This window comes from Wolffia australiana, chromosome 15 (assembly GCF_029677425.1).
Source record: "Wolffia australiana isolate 7733 chromosome 15, ASM2967742v1".
Taxonomy (NCBI): Eukaryota; Viridiplantae; Streptophyta; class Magnoliopsida; order Alismatales; family Araceae; genus Wolffia; species Wolffia australiana.
The window spans coordinates 14,466,141-14,488,173 of record NC_135849.1 but is presented as its reverse complement, the minus strand read 5'-3'; the positions used below and the strand labels follow the sequence as shown (position 1 = coordinate 14,488,173).

General features: G+C 48.1%; 3 protein-coding genes across 3 annotated transcripts; 2 read left to right on the top strand and 1 right to left on the bottom strand.

The window, feature by feature from the left end:
• The first annotated feature begins 8,178 nt into the window (after positions 1-8,178).
• On the top strand, positions 8,179-8,896 carry LOC144713347 (molybdopterin biosynthesis MoaE family protein). Its single transcript, XM_078587932.1, has one exon. The coding sequence runs from the start codon at positions 8,273-8,275 to the stop codon at positions 8,828-8,830; it is 558 nt and encodes a 185-aa protein (XP_078444058.1). The 5' UTR covers positions 8,179-8,272; the 3' UTR covers positions 8,831-8,896.
• Positions 8,897-8,957: 61 nt separating this feature from the next.
• LOC144713345 (SAP-like protein BP-73) lies at positions 8,958-10,497 on the top strand. Its single transcript, XM_078587930.1, has 2 exons — positions 8,958-9,156; positions 9,231-10,497. The coding sequence occupies exons 1-2, from the start codon at positions 8,973-8,975 to the stop codon at positions 10,331-10,333; spliced, it is 1,287 nt and encodes a 428-aa protein (XP_078444056.1). The 5' UTR covers positions 8,958-8,972; the 3' UTR covers positions 10,334-10,497.
• A 21-nt stretch (positions 10,498-10,518) lies between these two features.
• Positions 10,519-13,818, bottom strand: RPN13 (regulatory particle non-ATPase 13). The gene is made up of 14 exons (XM_078587931.1): positions 13,593-13,818; positions 13,416-13,464; positions 13,142-13,234; positions 12,921-12,980; positions 12,719-12,757; positions 12,551-12,625; positions 12,372-12,438; positions 12,202-12,292; positions 11,452-11,573; positions 11,315-11,338; positions 11,148-11,242; positions 10,988-11,068; positions 10,851-10,905; positions 10,519-10,782 (listed from the first exon to the last, which is right to left on the bottom strand). The coding sequence occupies exons 2-14, from the start codon at positions 13,437-13,439 to the stop codon at positions 10,670-10,672; spliced, it is 939 nt and encodes a 312-aa protein (XP_078444057.1). The 5' UTR covers positions 13,440-13,464; positions 13,593-13,818; the 3' UTR covers positions 10,519-10,669.
• Between the last annotated feature and the right edge of the window lie 8,215 nt (positions 13,819-22,033).

Genomic DNA, 22,033 nt, shown 5'->3' with positions numbered 1-22,033 from the left:
TGCAAAGTAGATGATTGAGCAGCAATTTGAAAAAAAAATCAAGAGTCAAATTAACTCCTTGTGCCTGCCTTAAGGAAAATATCAGATTAGTCAGGTGTCCCTTAAGTATGTTAAATATCATCAGTCTAAGAGAGACATGAGCTAAGAAACTAAAGAAGGAATCTAAAATTATAATTTTTCAATCATCATGTGGGAATACTAACTCAACATCCTTCTTAGTATTCTACTGGAACTTTTGAATTCATCCATTAGTAATTGTTTTCAACCTAACATGAAAAAATCTCAAATTAATTCATTTTAGAGTTGATCAAATGGTAGTTCATGAGAAAAGTCATCGTAATTCAAGTTTCTTTGCATTATTTGTTGCATGTGAAAGTATTTAAATTGCAATGGTTTGCATATCTCTATGGATGACAGAATTATGAAATGGCATTGGGTATTAAAATAAAATGGGACGCTGATAAAACCTTAGGCCTGATGCAAAGGATGTTAGACTACACTTTGACATAAGAATGTGCAATCTGATGGCGCACGCCACCAAGGTTCATTGATGACGCCGTCCGTGCCGCCCGCCATTGTCATCGAAGACCGGGTGAAGAAGATCGATTCTCGCTTTTGATTTTCACCGTTTCTTTGTCGTGTTTTGTGTTTTTTCGTTCTCGTCGTCCTATTTTTGTCGCACTGCGACGCGTCCCGTGTCCATGTTTTGTCGTCTTTGGGGAGGGGTCCTTATTTATTTTGGACCCCTCCCTCGTCCCTTTGTCTTTTCTTTTATGTTTTTAATTTTCCCTTTTCCTTTGTAATGGGGGCCCATTATATAAGGGCCCCCCTAATGGACCAGATTCCCCTTGTTGACCCTCTTAGGGGGCCCATTTGACCTCTTCCCCCTTTATAAGGGAAGAGGGGGGGCGCCCTAGGTCCTTAGACCAGGAGAAAACTGAAGAGAAGTTGTGTTGTTTTTTTCTGGTCTCAGCCCTCGTTCAGAGAGAACGAAGAAGGAGAGAAGAGGGGAGAAGGGAGAGGAAGAACGGACTGAATGGGAGAGGGGAAACCAAACTCCCCGAATTGGACAATCGATCAACGACATCTTGGATCTTACGGCACCCTGGTGGTTCTTTTCCCCAAGTACTTGGTCGTGCACCGGCGGCAGGTGCCCCCCATTGTCCTCGCCGGATAATTCGGCATCGTCCAAAGCCAGAGGAGGAACGGTGAAGCATCCACAAGAGGGAGCATCCGGAAGGAGTTAGGGAGACCTCACAATCTTCCCCCACCCCTTCCTTGATTTCATCCACGGTTCTGCCAGGCATGAGAAAAGAAGATCCCGCTGTATAGGATTTGGCCGTGATCTTTCTTCCTGCACCGGTGACGGTCAACAGGTACGCTTGTCAGATACTCTCTCTTGGTGTAGTGTAAGGGAATCGTCCTCCCCCTTACATGGAACCTACGACCCGCGAGTCTGGTGGGATTCTCGTCGGCAAAAAAGTCCGCCCAATCGGTCTTTATCCTGTTGCTGATTGCCTAGGCGTCGGTCGATCGAAGAAGATGTTGGCATGGCACTGACTCTGGTCACTCCAATTGTGCTCGCGGGGGAAGAGCAGCTGACCAGTGATGGAAATATATGTGGCCGGCAAGCCAATCACACATTCCACATCTAATTCCATGTTCATTTCTTTAACATATTCATTATAGCGCACGTGTGATGCTTATAATGAAGTCCATGAATCCATGAAGGGACTTAGTGAATTATGATGAGATCGTAATACGGTGACCACTAGTCTTTAAGCATGTGTTCTAAACATTCCTATTCAAAGAATACGCGAAAAGGACATCAAAGTATCCGGATAGAATAGCACTATCTGGCCTTACTCATACGAGGAGTATGGCCGGTTCCGTAGCCATTGGCGTGGAGACACTAAGGATAGATAGTGGGTGCTCTTTAGTAGAAAGAGTTCACTAAATCGATCCGTACGAATCCCTGAATGGTATTATACCAAACTGTCAATCAGGTTGATTCACGTCATGGTTGTGTAAGTGGTCCTTAGACCTGAGACACCAAAGACGTCTTGTGGATGGACAGTTGTACTTTGGCGATGGCCAACGAGTCTCTAATCATGGGTACATCAAGAAGTTTACATCAAGAATTTTAAATGGTCTTAGTTTCGGTACATCAAGAAGTTCACAAAGATGATCGAGTGGTCAAGATGAGATCATCCACCCTCTGTATAAGAGGTGACAGCTCAAGGAAGATGATGCGATGAAGTCCTTGGCCAAGGCAATGAAATATCAAAGAAGAGTTCTCCGATGATGTCTGAATGCATCAGTACTAACTCGGATGATCGATTAGGGTTTGACAGTTGACCATACCCTAAGTCGTCCAAAGAGCGCCAAGTGGATGAGGGATTATACTTACACAGTAACCGATGATGAACAGGTTCCATGAGTGAGTCGATACACACTCCTTTGTATCTTCTAGGACACGAGGTGTAGCTTGGCACCCCACATGTCAGAGTCTCGACCTATCGATTGGGTTAAATAGATCTAACACTAATAAATCTATATGATGATATAGTTAATTAATTTGAAATGCCAATAAAGGTAATTGGGCCGCTAGAGTCATTAACTAGACTGGTACATGGGCCTAGAGGGTTACACGCAAATGTTCTTTTGGACGTCGGAAGATATACTTAAGTTTTGGGGGTTTTTATGAAAATAACCCACTTAGTATAAATAGGGGAAGGCTCTGAACAAAATTCACCCAGGCCAGAATTGTTCAAGGGCCCTCTCCCCTTCTTCTCCCATCTTCCAACACCCCTCTCCCTCCCCGATGTGATCGGGATGACGTAACGACGTCGACGAAGAAAGAACGGGGCTCATCAATGAGAAGGAGGAGATCCGATGTGCCGAGGACTGCATGGATACGTCTAGAGGCTGCACACTTGAGCAGCTCGACTCGTCTCCCTCGGGGATCCAAGAAACCATGGATGCGATCCGTGGAAAGGTACACGTTTCAATGATTTTGTTGATGTCATTCAATTCGCAAAAGTCTTCCACTACAAATTGTTGTGTTTTGTTCATCCATGTCAAGGCCTCTAGAACCCAACAACCAGAACAATTGCCCGACCGAGCCCAGGGGGTCGATCCGACCATGTGGCGGTCGCTCCAACCCTTCACCAACCGTGCGGCATTCCTGCTGGTCGCTCACACCGGCCGTGCGCCTTCAAACGATCATTGGCATTCCAAATTGGGCTCCCGTGGGCGCCTTTGCAGCAAACACGATTGATGGTGAACGCCATCAAAGATCGTCGACGACGAACTGCCCACCATCGTCGTTGAAGATCGGGTGAAATTGCTCAAATTATTGTGTTTTGTTTCTTCGTTCTTTCTCGTGTTTTATGTTCTCTCGTCTCGTCTTTGTGTTTTCGTCGCATGTGCGACGTGTCTGTACATCCATCATCGTCGTCATGGGAGGGATCCCTTTGCCTCCCCTTGTTTTATTTTTATGTTTTCATTTTTCTTTAGTTTGTAATGAGGGGGGCCCAAAATATAAGGAACCCCCTTAATGGACCCTTCCCCTTGTTGACCCACCTTAGGGGCCCAATTGACCTCTTTCCCCCTTTATAAGGGAACAGGGGGCGCCTTAACTCATCAGACAAGGAAGAATTCAATTTGCGTTGTGTTGTCTTTTCTATCTTGGTCTCACCTCAAAATTCAGGAGGAGAAGGAAGGATCGTGCGAAGGAAGAACAAGGAGAAGACTAAGAAGAATTAACGACATTAGGTGGCGCTAATGAAGGGATCGATCTCCTCTGGAGTGAGACGGGTTCCCCTCTGGCTCTGACCTTAGCCACCCTACTGACTGGGGAGAGGTCGCTGGCCTCGTTTGGCATCGTTGAGCCAACCACCGCCAGATCCCCACGGGTCCGGAGTAGTGCAATTTGCCGGCGACGGGCACCACCAGGCTTTTGATTGACACCAGTGGACAATCTCTGGCCCACCGTAGGACATTAACGACGAATTTTGCTGGCCCCCTTACCTTCTGGGGAGAGGTCACCGATCTCTTCTGGCTGTCGTTGCACCAACGGTCGCCGGATCTCCACGGATCTGGACCAGTGTACTCTTCCGACAACGAGCATCACTCACCCCCCATCTGCCATCTGTGGATGATCTCTGGTCCACTGTCTAGCATCAGGAATGACCTTCCTGTCACGGTTGACACCGGAGTGATTATTTTGATCGGTCGACTAATACCGGTGGGACGACGTTCTTAGCCATCGTTTGACCAAGTGAGATCACCGCTCGGGGTGCCTCTATCGTGGCCATTTCCAGCAGTCGCCTCAATGGCTTCAAGAGACTACAAGGACAGCCTTATCGTTTTGAATTAGCGTACGATCTGAACAGGACCGTGAAGGGGCCCTCGCTGTAGTACACCCCGTCCTTTGCTGCTCGACGCCGTCGCCCGACCCCTACTCCGGTGTCGTACCAGAATTGGGATTTGGCGTTGCCTTTCTGAGTACATCACTCCTACAGCTGGTCCGAGTCAGTCTACGGCGACCGGTACATCCGGTATACGCTGCCAGGTTATCTGGACATGTTAATTGAGCCTCCACAGTCAACTCATCCACTGCCGCCACTCTCTTACTCGCCTTCATCCGACGCCTCTGGACTTTACTCAATTGCTCTTGCGTTATATCGCCAGTCAAGCTGCCATTAGCTCTCCTGCGCCTCTCCGCTCCACCCGCTCCAAATCACTGTCGACGTTAACGAAATTCTGCACCACGAACCATGCCAACAAGGTACGCCATCCTCTCTCGATGTTCGTTTATTTACCTTTTGTAGTATACTTTCGTCTCGACTCCACCGCACTAGGGCTAGGTAGGAGAGAGAGACAAATTGAGAGAAAACTACGACTCTATGAGTGTCTTACCGGTATGGACGAGTATGTCCATTACTTGCGAGCCCTACGTATAGAATCTGTTTGGCCGTAGATGCCTTCGTCGCTCCGACGAGGTTTGAGAGGCCACCGTCGCCGCAACCAGGTGACCACTTCCTCGCCTGGAGCTCAACGCCTACCTCGAGTCGGAGCCTGCATGTACGACACATAGGACACTCATTCATCACATTGTAGTTACATAACCCGTTAGGGTTGCATCCATCAGACGACGACGCCATCGACGTTCGATACCATTATCCTTTATTGGCACCGAGCCATCATACTCGGTGTCGACCGGACGACGTCCCCGACGATGTCCGACATCACTGTCTGCCCACTGTGGGAACTTGCAATCGGGCTGAGATCGACGTCTGCCGACGCCCCTGACCGCGCCACCCTCCAACCTGGACGTGCCCGCTGAGTTGTCATCATCGCTCAAGTCGGTGCGCGCATCTTCGTGTTCCTTCAGAGCAGTTGCGCTGATCACGTACCTCGCACCAATCACCATCGAGATCATCTAACATTTAGCTCGTGTCCACCGTGAACCTCCGATTACTCAACTTAATGTCATCTCGACGGACTTGGCCGACGATCAAGTTGCTTAACCCCGTGGGTCACTCTATTCCTCTCAACTCCTCGTCTCCTCTCCATCAGCTCCTGCGCAAGTTCACCAGTTGAGCCACCGACACTCTCCAGCTCCTCTCCATCGCAATCGCTTTGGCCGTCGCATCGACAAACAGCCTGCACGACGAGTCGCCCGACGACATGGTACACCCTCTCTCCGCCACTTGTTATTTTACCTTATGAAGTATACTTTTGTCTTGATTCCACCCTGCTCGAGCTAGGTAGGTGAGAGAGGAAAGAACTAAGAGAAAACTACGACGTAATCGAGTGTCTTACTTGTACGAATGAGACGTCTGTTACGTGCGAGCCCTACGGATTGACTCCGTTCGGCCGTAGATGTCTTCGTCGCTCCAACGAGGTTTGAGGGGCCACCGTCGCCGTCACCCGACGACCCCGTCCAAGTTTGGAGCTCGGCACCTCCCTCGAGTCGAAGCCTGCACGTACAACACGTATGGCATTCATTCATTTGCATCGTAGTCACATCAACCTAATAGGGTTTATCCGTCGGATGACGATACCATCGACGTTCGATACCACCATCACGTATCAGTACCGAGCCATCATACTCGATGCCGACAGGATGATGTCCCCGACGACGTCCGACATCGCAATCAATTGCCTTTCTAAATTCCTTAACATTACTAACAAAGTTTGATCACTCCATATACAAACTTTTTTTACTGTTCACATAATTTTTCTTTTTTATTCATTTTCAATCAAAAAATGAATCCTATAATACATTTTTTAGCATGCATGTTAGGACATTGACATGCATTGATCATGAAAAAAATTCTCTAATACATTTTTTACTCATCCATAGCTGCGTCGTCAATAGATAGCTAGGCCTCTATGTCATGCAGTCAAATTCCAAGCTAGGACAATTCCTCAAATCTAGCGCGTGCCAGCCTTAGTGTTTAGAGCAGAACACTAAGCAGCCTTGATCTCTTGCACAAAATGTATTTTGCAATAGCTTAAGATTGCATAGAAGGGTTTAAAGAAGAGGGTGGGGACGCAGCCCCATCGAGGAATAAGGTTATTGCATTAATATCATCAAAAGGGTTACATTGACGTCACAGGCATTACATGGGGGGGAAGACGAGGTTTGATACCAAAGTAACAAGACGAGGCACCGTGCGCCTTGGTAGGGGCACTCCTGCACCTTGAGGCCCGCAGCCTGGCGCGCGCCTCTCGACCCCACCGCTACACGCGTGCCCTCGGGCCGGGCGCCGCGTACCTGAGGGCGTGGCAATCACACATGCCACACCAGCCTTGGGCACTGACACCAGCCTCGGCCCCACCAGCACCCGCACTAACACCTATCGCGCGGTCCGCTCGTACGCCGTCATGCTTGGCGCCTCAAGCTGGGTGTCGTGCGCCCAGCGCTACCCGTAGGGCGCCACGTGCCCCAAGCCGTCTCGGCGCTCCCTGTGCGCCAATGCCTTAGTTTCCTGGTAGGATGTCTCCTGCCTCGCGGCCCGCACACGCGATGCACACAATGCCCCCGTGTAGTCACGCAGCTCCTCACACAGCTCCACACGCCACACCGCAGCACTGTCGCCCGGCCTGTGCATCTCGCAAGCACATGCCGCGCTTGGCGCCCCTGAGCGTGCGCTCTAGCTAGCCCGCGCGATCAAGCGCGCGCGAGTCACCCTGATCCGTCGTGCAGAGCGTAGACGGGCACGCACACCATCCATAGTGTGTTTCCACTATAGGGGTGATGGCTTGAAAGAACAGGGTGGGGTGTTACCACCCTTAGTGTGTTGCATCTTTGCACTAAATAGGACTCAGTCATTACAGATCGTGAGTCACAACGCAAACACGCTCTCCAAATAAACACGCAGGCCTCTAGGTAGGGATGTCGCCTAGTTAGGGGCCCAACACTCAGGAAGAGACCAATATAAAAACCATCCACATATATATCTTTCGTCTATTCTACTAAATTATGTGGATCCAAAAAGATGGAACACAAAAGATGTAAACATCAACATGACCTTATTTACTATGAAAGCATTTAGTGACGCCAGATCAATTGCCATTAACAGATCAATTGCCAGGCATCATTTGCAAATCTAACATGGTGTTACCATACCCATGATGACATGTATGCCAACAACACCCCCCAGTCACCTCTTGCACTATCTGGAACATTCTTACCTCATGAAACGAACAAGATCCCAAAACAATGTGTATACATTTGAATCATCTTTGTGCTTGCAAATGGGCCTCTCCAAGACATAATCCACCCACACGATGTTATTTTCTTATCTGTATCTACTTCTCTCCTGTGTTTCTCTGCTAGCTTCTCTTCCATCTAGCGTTGCGTTTGGATCGTCCCACAATCTCAGTGTCTTTGGTAACCTCTCAACATTAACCCCCTCATAAGATATGCATATATAAACTGATCAATGCTAGACTCTAAAATTCCCACTAGGTCATATCATGACTCATTGCACTAGGTCATACCAATGGTAGACCCATTTTGAATTGGTGCACAGAAATGAGGCCCGTGGAATGTCCGAATCCCCAGTTTAGCCCCATGGTTTCTTCCACTGTACCCCCTCGATAACGAAAAGTAATCAGTGGGAAGAGGGAGCTTTTGGTCATTTTCTTTATGAAGGAAAAAAAAACTGAAATACCCCATCTGAGATAGAAGATGAACACATAACGCTCTTAGAGAAAAGAGAGAGAGGGATAGGTGCTCTGCGCGAGGTGTGCTCTAATGGCGACGGCGGAGGAGGCGGAGAAGAAGACGCTGGTGGAGATCGTGGAGGCGTCGTGCGAGCCGCTGGACACCGCGCGGTACGTCGCCTTCGTGCGCGACCCGGCGTGCGGCGCCATCGCCACGTTCGAGGGGACGACGAGGGACACCTTCGAGGGGCGCAGCGTGGTCGAGCTGCGGTACGAGGCGTACACGCCGATGGCTCGACGCCGGCTCGGCGAGGTCTGCGCCGCAGCGCGCTCCCGCTGGGCCCTGGAGCGGCTCGCAGCCGCGCACCGGCTCGGCCGCGTGGGCGTGGGCGAGGCGAGCGTGTTCGTCGCGGCGTCATCCGTCCACCGCGTGGACGCGCTGGCCGCGTGCGAATTCGTCATCGACGAGATCAAGGCCTCCGTCCCCATCTGGAAGAAGGAGGTGTACGACAACGGCGAGATGTGGAAGGAGAATCGCGAATTTCTCGACCGCCATCTCTCTCCCGCGACGACGACGACGACGGAGAGGACGACGAAAGGCGGCTGCTGCGCGCACAAGGAGAAGATCAGCGATGAGCGATCGACTTGACCTCTTTTATAATACTCGCCTTCTTGTTGCCTTCGTCTTTTTATAATAAAGCGAGAGATTTCGGGATGAGATAAGGCCCGTTGGATGAGCGACACGTGTCGAGGGGGTGTTTGGACGGCTTGGGATCCCGGTTGGGTCGGAGATGGGCCGGGCCGAAGAAGAGGGCCGCGGTGGCAGTTCGGGAGAGGCTTTTGGCGAGTTGACGCCAAACGTTATCGTCTCGCAGTCGCAGAGGAAGAAGAAGCGGGGGGGAAGAAGGGGGAGAGGGATTAGGTTTTGCAGCTCCGCTTCCGAGCCATTTTCGAGCATGGCGGCCGTCAATACAGGTACGTTGCTGGCTCTTCGACCTCGATTTTCGTCCGCAGGAGGAGCGTTGGATTTGAGTTGTTTCCCTGCGCAGGATGCCTGCTCCGAGAGGGGAATTGTCCGCCTTATTCGGGGGTGTCCGCGGGAGCAGTGTTGTCGCCCCGCCATGGCGACTGCCGGAAGGTCTGCGTGAGACGATACGCGGTCCGGAGAGGTTCGGCGCTGTCTTGCGCGGCGAGCAGCAGCGGCAGCCAGAGAAAGAACCCGGATTTCTCGAGGCAGAGCAAGGGCTTCTCCAGGGGAAGGAGCAGGCAGAACCAGGACAGAGAGAGCCCCGACGGGGGGACGGATGACGTCGGCACCGGGGACGGGCTGAGCTCCAAGAACGGGCCTTTGCTCTCTCTCTCCAGCGGCGGCCCGAGGCAGCAGGCGACGGCTGCTCCTGGGCAGAGAGAAAAGGAGATAGTGGAGCTGTTCCGGAAGGTTCAGGCGCAGCTCCGGGAGCGGGCGGCGGCCAAGGAGGAGAAGAAGGCGGAGGCGGCGCCACCGGCGCAAGGCGGCGGAAACGAGAGGGGCACCGTTGACTCTCTGCTGAAGCTTCTGCGTAAGCACTCCGTTGACCAGGGGAAGAAGGGCAAGCCCGGCGGCGGTGGTGGTAGTTATGAAGGGCTGGACTCGGCGGAGAAGAGCGGCGAGGAGGCGGCGGCACAGAGCCCAAGCTTCTTTGAGTCGAGCAGCATGGGGCCGGAGGAAGACAATGAGGAATTGCCAATTGCGCCGCCATTGGCGAGGAGGCCGCCGTCCAACTTCCAGCGCCGGTCGCCGGTGCCCAGAGTGAAGTACCAGCCGGTGTACTCGGCCGAGGAGGTGGCGACAAAGACGAAGAAGGTTGCTCCGCCGCCGCCGCCGCCCGTCCTCGCCGAGCGGGATGACGAAGAGGAAGAAGAAGAAGAAGAGGAGGAGGATGAGCCCATCTCTTTGGATGACCGTGAAGCTTTTGATGATGAGCCTTCTTCGGGGGACACAGAAGCAGAAGAGGCGGTGTTGGCAGGGTTGCAGTCGGCAAAGAGCTCTGACCTGAGCTCGCTCAAGCTCTCTGAGCTCAGGGCAATTGCCAAGTCCAGGGGCTTGAAGGGCTACTCAAAGCTGAAGAAGACCGAGCTTGTCGTCCTGCTGGCCGGCCAGGTAGACGCATAAATAGAACATGATGATGATGATGGTGGTGATGGTGATGATGATGACCCCTTCCCTATGTTAGAGAGAAAGGGAGAGGTCAAATCCATCATAGGTTTTGTTCCTTCTGTATGTGTTTTTTTTCTTTGTTCTTTAACTAAATTTTGCTCAAGGAGAGTTTTTTCTTAGACTGACATTACTACTTCATGCCAAGGAATGAATCAGCATCAAAGTCAAAACTGATGAATTCTCAAGACACAAGCAAACAAAATTAATTAGTGTTTAGGAAAATTTTCAGGAGAGATGTGTGCAGGTACATCCGAGAAGATGGCGAAAGAAGCTGATCAACTGCTCTTCAAGCTAGCTCTCCTCCATGGCATCGCCGCCATCACCGTCGCCGTCACCGGGCGGCGAAGGCGATTTGGACACCGTATCGTCAAGGGCCTCGAGGAATGAAAGCACACTGTATCTGTCTGCGAATTCGAAAGGGTGAATGAACTGTTAAGGCCACGAAACTGGAGACTTGAGAAGAAAAGCATACATTTGCTGGGGTCGATCCCAAATTGAGTTAGATCGACTTGTCCAGTTCGAAGCACCTACGAGAACAGAGCATCAAAAATTCGGCGGGATGGTGATCTGAAGAATGGATAGCAGAAGGAAATGTGTTTATTTCCTCACTTGGGTAAATGTTTCAACTTGTTGCTGGAAAGGTGGACTCTGGATAACCTCCAGGAAGTCTTTTGGACTTGTCCACGAACCCTGAGATTAATCGAGATGGGGAATTTCTTTAAGGACAGATCAGAAGAAGCTAAGGTCTAGGAGGGGCAGTCAATTCAACCTCGGGCAAGTGGCAGACGAGCCTCTTTTCCAATGGTAAAGTCTCAATGAGCGGCCTGAGCAGGTCGGGCTTTAGGATGTCCCCCAATCCTATGCCTAATATCCAAATCGGATGAAGGTGAACACAAGATCATCCAAAGATCAACCAAATAATATATGATTATTTACCTTCGTCAGGATCTTCTGAAGCACCTGACACCATCCGATCAAAAGCAAGGTGAGACTAAGTGTCAACAAATGTTTGGGGAAATAATAGCATAATTGAGAAAAGAAGAAAACTTTCAGCTTTCATGGAGAGGGAAGACCTTGGGGCTGAATGTTACGCAAAATTCGCTGCAAGTCAGCAAGTTGTACACGCCCCGACGCTGATGAAGTCGCCTCACCAGCCAAGTTGCCAGCGAGGCTTTGTTGAACCAAATTTCCTGATCTGAAATTCGAAAGAAAATTTGTATAATCATCAATTTGTATCCCCTTTGGAGGCAATTTAAAATCTTTTAATCACGAGGTTGTGAAATAATTAGAGAGATCAAAAAGGAATAAAATTGCTTATGATATTAAAATAACTTCATGCAAAGTAATTTCCATTGGGTGAGAAACGGAGCTGGTTAGGGACAGCATGTGCCCAGGGAGAGAGAGAGAGAGAGAGAGAGCGGTAGGCTAAGTCACAATTGGCCAGCCCATTTATATCACAAACGTACTTATTGAAACGTACTCTGAAGCAAATGTATTTTCTTGATTCATGATCGCTTATTTTACTGACTCTTTAAGTATGCCGCATTCGGCTCAAAACAAAAACGCCTAACAATGACAACAGAGCATTTTTTCAATCAAGTTAAGGTAATGATGTATTTCACAACGAGTCTATTATTGTACATAAAAGCTTTAGCTAATAATAATGGCTCAACTATTGCTAACAAAATTTATTACAATCAAAGCTGAAAATGTTTGGTCGACCATATAAAATATATACATAAATATAAATATCAAGAAAGTCATTCAGAAATGGCTCACTTAATAGCTTAAAAAATGCCATTAATAGCCAGAGGGTATCCAACCTAGAAGATGTTTCATCATCACCATTATCTCCAGAAGTTTCAGGAACCAGCATAGGATCCAAAGCTTCGGACTCATCCTCACCTAACAAGTCTGCGAAAGTACGACAAAAGCGTCTTGAGATTAAAACACAGACATTTCGCGGCTAAAAATCTGTAAATGCAATAAATACCCAAAGGCCTGTTGATGAAATCATGGACAGCGGCACAAAGTTCTGAGTCTTTATCAGCGTTTGGCTCCTACAAATCCCATTAGATAAAACATCCGTCCATGTAATTAAGTTCGTTTCAGAATACTATTATCGAAAAAATTAGATGAAAGAGAACGAATACGTCAACGACGTAAACACACCTGCATCCAGAAAAAAAATTTCCTGCTGTCTGTGCTGAACTTCAAAATGTAAACTCTATCAGATGACTGGCTGACCTGATCATGCAAAAAAACATATGATTAACCGATGCCTTAACAAACCCTATAGATAAGCATGTTAAGGAAAGCCAAAAAATTATAATTTAATACCTTCTCAAAAACAGCCTCGTCTGGAAGTATAATCTGATCCTGTAAAGTCTTGAATTAAGATACAACGTGGACATCCAAGGATGAAAAGGTGAGAAATGACAATTGATGATAACCACGCCGGGGCAGTTTTAGGACGATAAAAATAACAAATAATTTTAGAATCATACGCATACTTTGACACAGAGTCAAGGGGAAAGGATACGTCTTCCACGGAATTCAGCGTCCGATCAAGCCACTGAAAGTGCACAAGTCCTTCTTCTCCCTGAATTTTTTAATCCCGGCGAAATATGAGCCAAACCACAAGCGACGTTAAGAAGGCGAGTTTTGGTGAAATATTTAAGTGAAAGGAAAAAAAAAAGGATAGCAAATACTGAGGAGAGAAGAAAAACAAACGGAGATGTAAGAGACGGTGTTTCCCCTCACCCGTCCTATCCTGACAAGGCCTTTGCGGGTATCCGGAAGCACACGGCTCCCGTCAAGAATCATCTTTCCGGCGCGGAATTCCACCATAACCTCCTGAATTACAAGACAGGATCAGAGGCAGAAACAAAATCCTCCAACGGCGGCACCGAGTTTCAAATCAAAATAGAAAACAAACATTTCGCGTACTCGGCAAGTAAACAAAAAACTGTTAAATTTAAGCCAATCAAGCTTCTGACGAAATCAATCATATAAACAAAAAATAGCACATGGCAACCTGCAACGGGGTCGCGGAATCCATCTATCACCGTCGAATTAAACCGGGCCTAGAGGAAAAGAAGGCAATGCATCAGCGACAATCATTCAAATCGGGCAAGATGTACGCTTGGAGATGATTCAAAGGCCAACCCTGCAAAAATCTCCAAACCCATCACGCGGAAGCTAGTTTACTGACCTCTCCAAAGAGAAACAGCTCGATCGATCTGAGGCAGACTGGTTGATGTCCCCCGGCAGAGAATCTTGCCCGACGAAGAACTCCGGTACAGAGGAGACAAGAGAGGGGATTGACTGGACGACTCCTGGAATGATCCGTATCGCCTGGGGGAGTGGGAGATTCAAGGGTTCCGCTCCGTGATTAAAGAGAAATCTTCGACGGAGAAAAACTCTGGTTTCTACTTCCAACCGACCCGTATCTTCTAATTTGTACCAGTAATTTGTCAGGTCGGATTACTCGGTCGGGTCGGTTTACTCGGATCGCTCTGGCGCCCGATACTGCTAACGAAACGGTTATCCGGAAAGGAATAGTGAGGACGCTGTTATCAGTATCCGACATGTATAGTTCCGGATCGTACGGGACGAGGACGATGGACGGGACTGGACGAAGATCGCCCCGTCCGACGTCCGGATTTTTCAACTTCCTTCAAACCGTCCCGTCCACGGATTCGTCCATAGAAGAAAAAAATTGACCGCGTCCTAATTTTGCCAGTTTCGCCCCGTCCGGAGAAAAACCATCCCGTCCCTCATCCCGGACGAGAAAAAATCAAGTCTTAAATTTTTAATATACTTTTCTAAGTTTTTAGGGAAATATGGAGGAGAGAGAAAATGGAGGGACATATGTACAATTACTTTTGGACGGCGTCAGTTTGCGCGTGCCAACAAAGTGGGGACTTAGATGCAAAATGTCAAGAAATTGTTTACGCCATGCCACGTGGCAAGATCTCAACTGTCGGAAGCAAATCCAACGGATTTTTGTCCATCACTTAACGCACATCGTCCGAAACCTCTGGACGGGACGGTTTTCTCATCCGACGATAGGAAAATCGTCCCGTCGATTCGTCCGGGTATGAATTTCCATCCCAGTTTTCGTCCAATCTCGCGGATGGGACGATTTTTTTGTCCTGGGATGAAAAAACCATCCCATTCGCATCCCTGCACTATACCGACATGGCACGTTCCGATGACGATGACTCGTACGAAAACGTTGACGTTAACGTTGATGGACTGATGATGACTCCTCACAACTACATCATTGTCAACAGCCGTCATCGCAGACACCTACATCATCTGTCTGTGGAGTCCCTAAACTTCCTATTGTTAAGGTCGAGGGCATCGACAATGGTCGACACTCGAGATCTGTTGTTCGCCACTCACCACTGGCTGGAGAATTTCCCCCGTCACCACTCTCTGGAGAACAAGACAGAGAACATCGCCAGTCGCCATTCACTAGATAAATCGTCGTCCAACAACAACAACAACATCATCACCCATCTGTGACCCTCCGTGTCATTGTCATCATTGGTGAACAACATTGAGGAACGACATCGCCGAAACAAAACTATGTTTGGATAGTAGGTAATGTTGTTTTCATTTATAATTTCACCTTAAATGTTAATATTATGTACAAAAGTACTCAAATTAGTTTATTGTTATGTTTAGACTCGTATATTACATACTTTCTTAAAACCTCAATTTACTCTACGGTCACTGTGAACAATTTGCATAAATTTTCAGCTATTAACTTGATAGTGCGAAGTTTTATTTATATAATTGTAATTTAAGAAATACTATGCAATTCAAAAATAAATGTAAATAATTTAATAGTTATATTCTTCCCGCCACTTTACCTGAAGATCATTATTTTGAACTACTTTTCTGGATTTATATTATTAGCGCCATATGATGTGATAATGTTAAATCATTGTTTGAAATTTTAACTTAATTTATTCATATAAGTTAATGGAAACCTAATGGGATGGAGGAGATTCAACAACATTCTGATTGAGGGCCAACAATCCCAACATTCTTCAACATTTAGTACTTTTACTCCAATTAGTGATCACTTTTTATGCAAGTGAAGTGTCACCTAGAGAAACTTTTGAAGCGGCCATCAAATTGTTACAGACATTTCCCAGAGACATTTCAAGTTAATTTCTAATTGGCCATATAATAAGTCGAAGAATATTACTAACATGCACCCCCAAATATTTGATGCAATTGGTGGTATATTGTCGGCTGCAAACATGTAAGCTTTGAAAACCCAAGCTTAAGAGACAAAAGGATGTCATAATATAATTTATTATTATCACATACCTCTTAGGATATTTTTTACCATGGGACCATAGGAAAATTGTGGCAGATCGAGCTAGACCCTCCTATCATCAAGATCATAAAATCTTCAACAGTTAAGATGCTGGGTCGAACAAAGGGGGTGATCTAGTAGTAAAAATGTCAATGTTAGACATTGTTTACCCACCTCAGATTCATGGACGTCAGAAAATGATTGTTTTCTTTTGGGATTTACCATCCTTTATCTATCTATGCCCGTTCTCAAACTCCACTTTAGGGATTTCACAGCTCCCAAATTGTTCGCTAGTATGTGGCTTTATTAAAAAATTACTTTAGCTTCCTCCTAAAATTTGTTTTAAAATGTTGCAAGGGACTTCCATTTTTTATCAAACATGTCTTATTTCATGGTATTAATAAACTTGCCCCCCATTCACATAAAATTACATGTGTTCATCAGAATTCATTAAGTTTAAATTATTCAAACTGGTCTAAACTACTCCACAAAAGGAAAAAAGTATGTCAACCACAATGTCAGCTATATTTATCAAAAAAACTCAAGAAGAGCTCCACCACTTTTGGAATAGCACATACATACATAACAGGTTGCCAATGAATCAGCTAGATTGCAAATGGATCATGATGTTTTGGTTAGGCTGAATTAGGTTCTGCACATTATAAGGATATTGAATTTGGAGCTTCAAATAATTTGAATATCTTTGACAAAATTTATCTAATATCCATGCGAAAAGATAAGCAAAGTATGTCGTGGAATACTGGCATATTTTGATATCAAATGGATTTTCAATGGGCCTTGTAACTTTTTCACAGATATGAGCATAAACATATTCATCTGGTTTTCACACTAAAATAAGCATAAAAATTATTCAAGTTTCAAATTTCATATTCATATACCATTTACATTTAAACATATATATTTGGAAGGTACATAAAAACTAAAAAATAATTATTGATAAAACGTAAGAAAATGTAACTAGTGGTGACGACGTCAACGCACCATCTTCGGACATGCCGCCACCGTCATTCGAGACGCCTCGCATCCTAACTCGTCATCAACGTCAACTGAAGAACCGCCATGATGACGACCACATCAGCGCACCGACGATGGACGCGCCTCCACTTATGCATGACATATCCCGCGTCATGACACGTTGCCAACAGCAACTGCAGAACCATTCATGACGTGACGAGTCGACACGTCGTCTCGTCCTTGACGGTTATTTTATTTCTTATTTCTCTTTCCTCCAAGGCCTCGCATCCTATTTTACTTCTTAATTTCTTATTGGATCCGGACTATTGGATTTGTCCCGCCAACAACGCGTCGAGAATTCCCCGCAGCCTCTTCACGCACTATTGAGTGCCGAGGTACTTCTACACTCTTTGGTGCCGTGTTCTTCATCCAGTATTCTTCGAGTGTTCATCAACCGCATTCGAATTAGATTTGGATTTTGAATCTTCAAGCAAATAGATTGAATAGGCCTTTGAATCGTCTAGTGATCGCCCGTTTGAAGTTATTAATTTTGGTGCTTTGCATCACAACAATGGTTGTAAGACAGTACTCCCCCCCTCGACAAGGAGAGGGGCTACACCATCAGCATTTTCACCGGATTTAGTTTTCGAACTCGATCGTGTGATTTGTGGTCTGTTTTATCCGGTTGTCCCTAGTCGTCTAGTATCCAGTTCTCATCATCACCTAGCTCCGTCACATCTAGTCATCTTACATCAAATTGGTATCATAGCATAACCTGTGTGAGCCTACCTACTCCGTAGTCGTAGATGTAATTCATTCATCATCACATCTTGCATGCATCTGCGTTCAGACAAACGCATCTCCGCTCCAATGAATGAACCATCCCTAGATAGTCGTGAGGTTTATGTCCCTATCCAAGATTCGTCTCCATCCGCTCCACCATCCTCCTCACGTGGGGATGTTGACCGCATGTTAGATGCTGTCCAGAATGGTTTTCGTGATGTAAACACACAATTAACCAACATGGACAACTGTCTAACCAATTCTATCGATCCAGTTAGTGAGCAAACTTACCAATTAGAGAATCGAGGTCGTGATAGGCATCGCCGTGATCGCGAAGACCCATACCCGCCTGAAACTAGACCTCGAGATCACGATAGAAGTCATCACGAACCCAATGATCCCTATCGACCTGAGAATAGATCCGGGGGTCGTAATCAGAATCGTCCCGAACGAGACGATATGATTCCTCCTGAGGCTAGAACGCCAGGCCACGATAGGAATCGTCGAGACAATTTCTATCCACCTGAGCATAGAACCTCATGCCACGATAGGAATCGTCCCCCGCGGAACGATCCTTATCCACCTGTGGATTGAAACCCGGTACAAGATGGAAATCGTCCTCCTAGCGATGATTACTATCTGCCGGAGAATAGGATCCCAGATCGTGATAGGAATCATCCCCCATGGAATGATCCCTATCCGCCTGACGATAGGCGCCAAGGTTCGAACGGGAATCGTCCTGAACTAGACGATCTCTATCCTCTCGAGGATCGGGCACCGCTTCGTGATCACCGTCGTCCGGATCATGACAATCATTGGCAGCAAAGTCAAAGGAGTGTCAAAGTCGATGTTCCATATAATGAGGGATCTAGATTGGGAGTCTAAGTTTATTAGTTATTTCAAGTGGTACGATATGCTCGAATGGCAAAAGGTACAATATGCTGAGATGAGGTTAGGAGGTCAAGCCAAAATCTTTTGGGAGAACCTTGAATTTTCTATCTATAACCGATGAGAGGTACCGATTGACACATGGCCCCAAATGAAAGATAAGTTACGAGAGAAATATGTTCCCCTCGCATACTTAGATAACCTCCTAGATTAATGGCATAAATTGCAGCAAGGTAGACGACCCGTCTCGGAGATATAACCCAATTCGAGGAATATTATATGAGGTGTCGCTTTGAGGAGAATCCGCGACTCATTTACAGTAAATCCAGGAACGATCACATCCACCACCTATGCCTAGTTTGTGAAGTCCTAAAGGCCGAACAATTATATTCCCATCCAAAGAAAGGTTCATTTCTTGTTGATCATGTCTCATTCCTTGGTTTTATCTTAGCGGCACAAGGTGTATCCGTAGATCCAGCCAAAATAGTTGCCATAACCCAATGGCCGACCCCTAGAAATGTCCATGATGTTCGTAGCTTCCATGGTTTAGCAACCTTCTATCGATGCTTCATTTCTAACTTTAGCACCATTATGGCACCCATGACCGAATGCTTAAAGGGTAATCTGGTGGCGACGATGTCAACGCACCATCTTTGGACGCGCTGCCACCGTCATCCGAGATGCCTCGCATCCTAACTCGTCATCAACGTCAATCAAAGAACCGCCATGACATCAGCGCACCGACAACGGACGCGCCTCCACTTTCCCATGACATATCCCCCGTCATGACACATCGCCAACGACAACTGCAGAACCATTCGTGATGTGACGAGTCAACACGTCACCTCATTGATGGAGGACCATCTCGAGGACGATGCCACGATGACGAAGAACCATCTCGAGGATGACGCGACGGGATGTCGTCAGCCACGCCGAGCAGCTCGCGCCGACGCTCGCCACCCGGGGTTTAAGTACCCCGCGTAAGAACTTTTATCTTTTTACTTATGCTCATTTTCATGTGTGTTTGTATTTTTGGATTCGTGGACTGGGCCAATGTTGTTGGGCCCCGTCCTCGTCATTTTTACTTTTTATGTTTGTATTTTGAATTTGTAAGGGAGGCCGAACCACGTCTCGCGACGGTTCGTCCTCTCCCACGTTCACTTGGCACCCATCCTCACTATATAAGGGGATGGCATGCCCAAGGAACACCTTGGAGTCATTGTTGAAAAGTTTATTCACAATTCGTCTCCCCCCCTATCGTAGAGAGTAGTGTAGGGGGTTTGGCTAGCCCCACCCCACGTCGAGATCACTCCGTGGGTAGAGCCCACGTCTCTCCCGTCGAGATCACTCCGAGGGAAACGTGTTAAAGCGTGCCGTCGAGATCACTTCGGTGCGAGGAAAGAGTTTCAAGAAGTCGCCGCCATCAAGAATCGAAAGAGGCCTTCGTCGAGATTACTCCGGGGGTCTTGGGAGATTCAAGAAGCGTCGCCGACACGTCATCAACCTGGGAAATCTGCTCCGCCGAGGGAGCACACCCCAGATCCATCAAGAACTCCTCTTTCTTGGAGGGTTCTTGGTTGTTACAGTTCAAGAAAGCCATTTCTTGGTACCTTTTTTCCACCCTTCCACCATTCCTGATCCATACCCCCCCTTCTCTTCGTTCTTGATCCACCCCACCACCGTTCTTGAACACCCTCCCACATTTCTTGAATTTCCCCTCTTTCCTCCTTTCCCCATCGTTTCTTGATTCCCAACCGCCTCGTCTTGCCTTTCTTGATCGCCCACCCTCCTTTCCCCATCGTTTCTTGATTCCCAACCGCCTCGTCTTGCCTTTCTTGATTGCCCACCCCCCTTTCCCCATCGTTTCTTGATTCCCAACCGCCTCGTCTTGCCTTTCTTGATCGCTTACCCTCCTTTCTCCCATCGTTTCTTGATTCCCAACCGCCTCGTCTTGCCTTTCTTGATCGCCCACCCTCCTTTCCCCATCGTTTCTTGATTCCCAACCGCATCCTCTTGTCTTTCTTGATCGCCCACTTTCTTTCCCCTTGATTTCTTGATTTCTTGATTTCTTGAATTCTTGATTTCATGATTTCTTGATTTCTTGATCTCACCATATCTCCTTGATTTCCCTTCGTTTCTCCCCTTCGCCTCATCTTTCTTGATTTCTTGATTCCCACCCTCTACGCCATAACCGATTACTTGGTTTTCTGCCCCACCCCCACGACTATTCCCACGATACTTGGTTCGTTGTCTTGCCCGCCCACACGACTACGCCGTGCGCCAGCCAAGCGCGCGCCTTGTGCGCCCTCTGCTCCGACTTTTGTTGCACGCCACCAGTGGACTCAACTCTCTGCTGGTAGTTACGACCGCACCGTCCGCACCGGTTTTGTCTCGTCAGCGACACTCGTCGCATCGACCCGACACTAAGCATCCGCTCGACGACTTGGACGCCTTGGACTAAGCGATACAAAGGTCAGTCTCGTCTCCCCTCTATAAACTCCAGTATTATTATCTTCGACAGTCTCGTCTTCCCCTATCGCGTCCGCTACCGTGATATTCTCGAACATCATCGGATAGGACTAGCCACCTTGTCGAGCATAGGGATTCTTGTGGTAGACGGACTGTCATTCGACTTGGACGCCGAACGCTCCAGGGCTGTTAGATGCCCCTCACCTAGTAGACGTCTAGTAGGTCCAGCGGGTCATTGGGAGTTTGATCTTAGGATCACTCGTCTCTCATTGATCGGTACGGCCGACGTCGTTATCCGTCAAGTCCTTATCTGCTCATTCGTATTTTCTCATCATTCGGCTTACATCCCATACATTCGCATCATAACCCTGTGACGTGAAACGCGCCGATCGATCCCGGCCGTCGTCGTTTCACATCACTCGTCCTTGACGGTTATTTTATTTATTATTTTCTCTTTCCTCCAAGGCCTATATGTAGGCCAATGTTGCAAAAGAACACTTAGCGAGTTTATTTCAAGAGTTGAGTTTTTCTCTCCTTGGAAGGCTCGCCCTATCTTCCCCATCTCGTTCCGGTCGCAGACACCGCCGATCACCACCGCCACTGATCGTCATCCCGTGCTACGCCCTTGTCCACCACTCTGCGCCCCGGCCACCCGCGCCCAACGCCCTGGCCGCTCGCTCCCTGTTCCTTGGCCGTTGCCCTACATCCTGGCCGCCCTGTGCCCTAAGCGCCAGCCCACGCAAGCGCTCGTCCACACATGCACCCACCCTGCGTAGGCAGGCCACCCGCGCCCACCGCGCGTCCGCTCGCTCGCCCACGCCGCGCGGCTGGCCGCCTGCGCCCGCCTACCTGCGGCCACTTGCGCCCGCTGCTCGCCCAGCCGCCCACGTTCGACACACGCCTGGCCGCCCGCGCCTGCCGCGTGCCTGGCCGCCCGTGCCATCCGCACCCCATTCGCTTGTGCCCGCAAAGTCCCTGGTCGCCAACGCGTGCCCGTCGTGCCCACAGACGCCCTCGCCGCCAATAGTCGCCTCGGATACCGTTTAGTTGTCGGGGCGCTTCCCCGCACGCCACAAGGGGGTGACTCCCCCCTTGACCCCCTGCCAACTCACCGCACAGTTGGATCTGTGACACCCTGTCGAAGCGCACGTCAATCATCCTGCCAAGGACGCGTTAAGAATTCCCCGCAACCTCTTCATGCA

Coding starts and splice junctions, on each gene's coding strand:
- LOC144713347 (XM_078587932.1), top strand. CDS start 8,273: ATGGCGACGGCGGAGGAGGCGGAGAAGAAGACGCTGGTGGAGATCGTG.
- LOC144713345 (XM_078587930.1), top strand. CDS start 8,973: ATGGGCCGGGCCGAAGAAGAGGGCCGCGGTGGCAGTTCGGGAGAGGCT. Junction 9,157..9,230: donor CATGGCGGCCGTCAATACAG/GTACGTTGCTGG, acceptor TTCCCTGCGCAG/GATGCCTGCTCCGAGAGGGG.
- RPN13 (XM_078587931.1), bottom strand. CDS start 13,439: ATGGATTCCGCGACCCCGTTGCAG. Junction 11,574..12,201: donor GATGATGAAACATCTTCTAG/GTTGGATACCCT, acceptor TTCGAATTTCAG/ATCAGGAAATTTGGTTCAAC. Junction 11,243..11,314: donor TTCAGAAGATCCTGACGAAG/GTAAATAATCAT, acceptor TTTGGATATTAG/GCATAGGATTGGGGGACATC.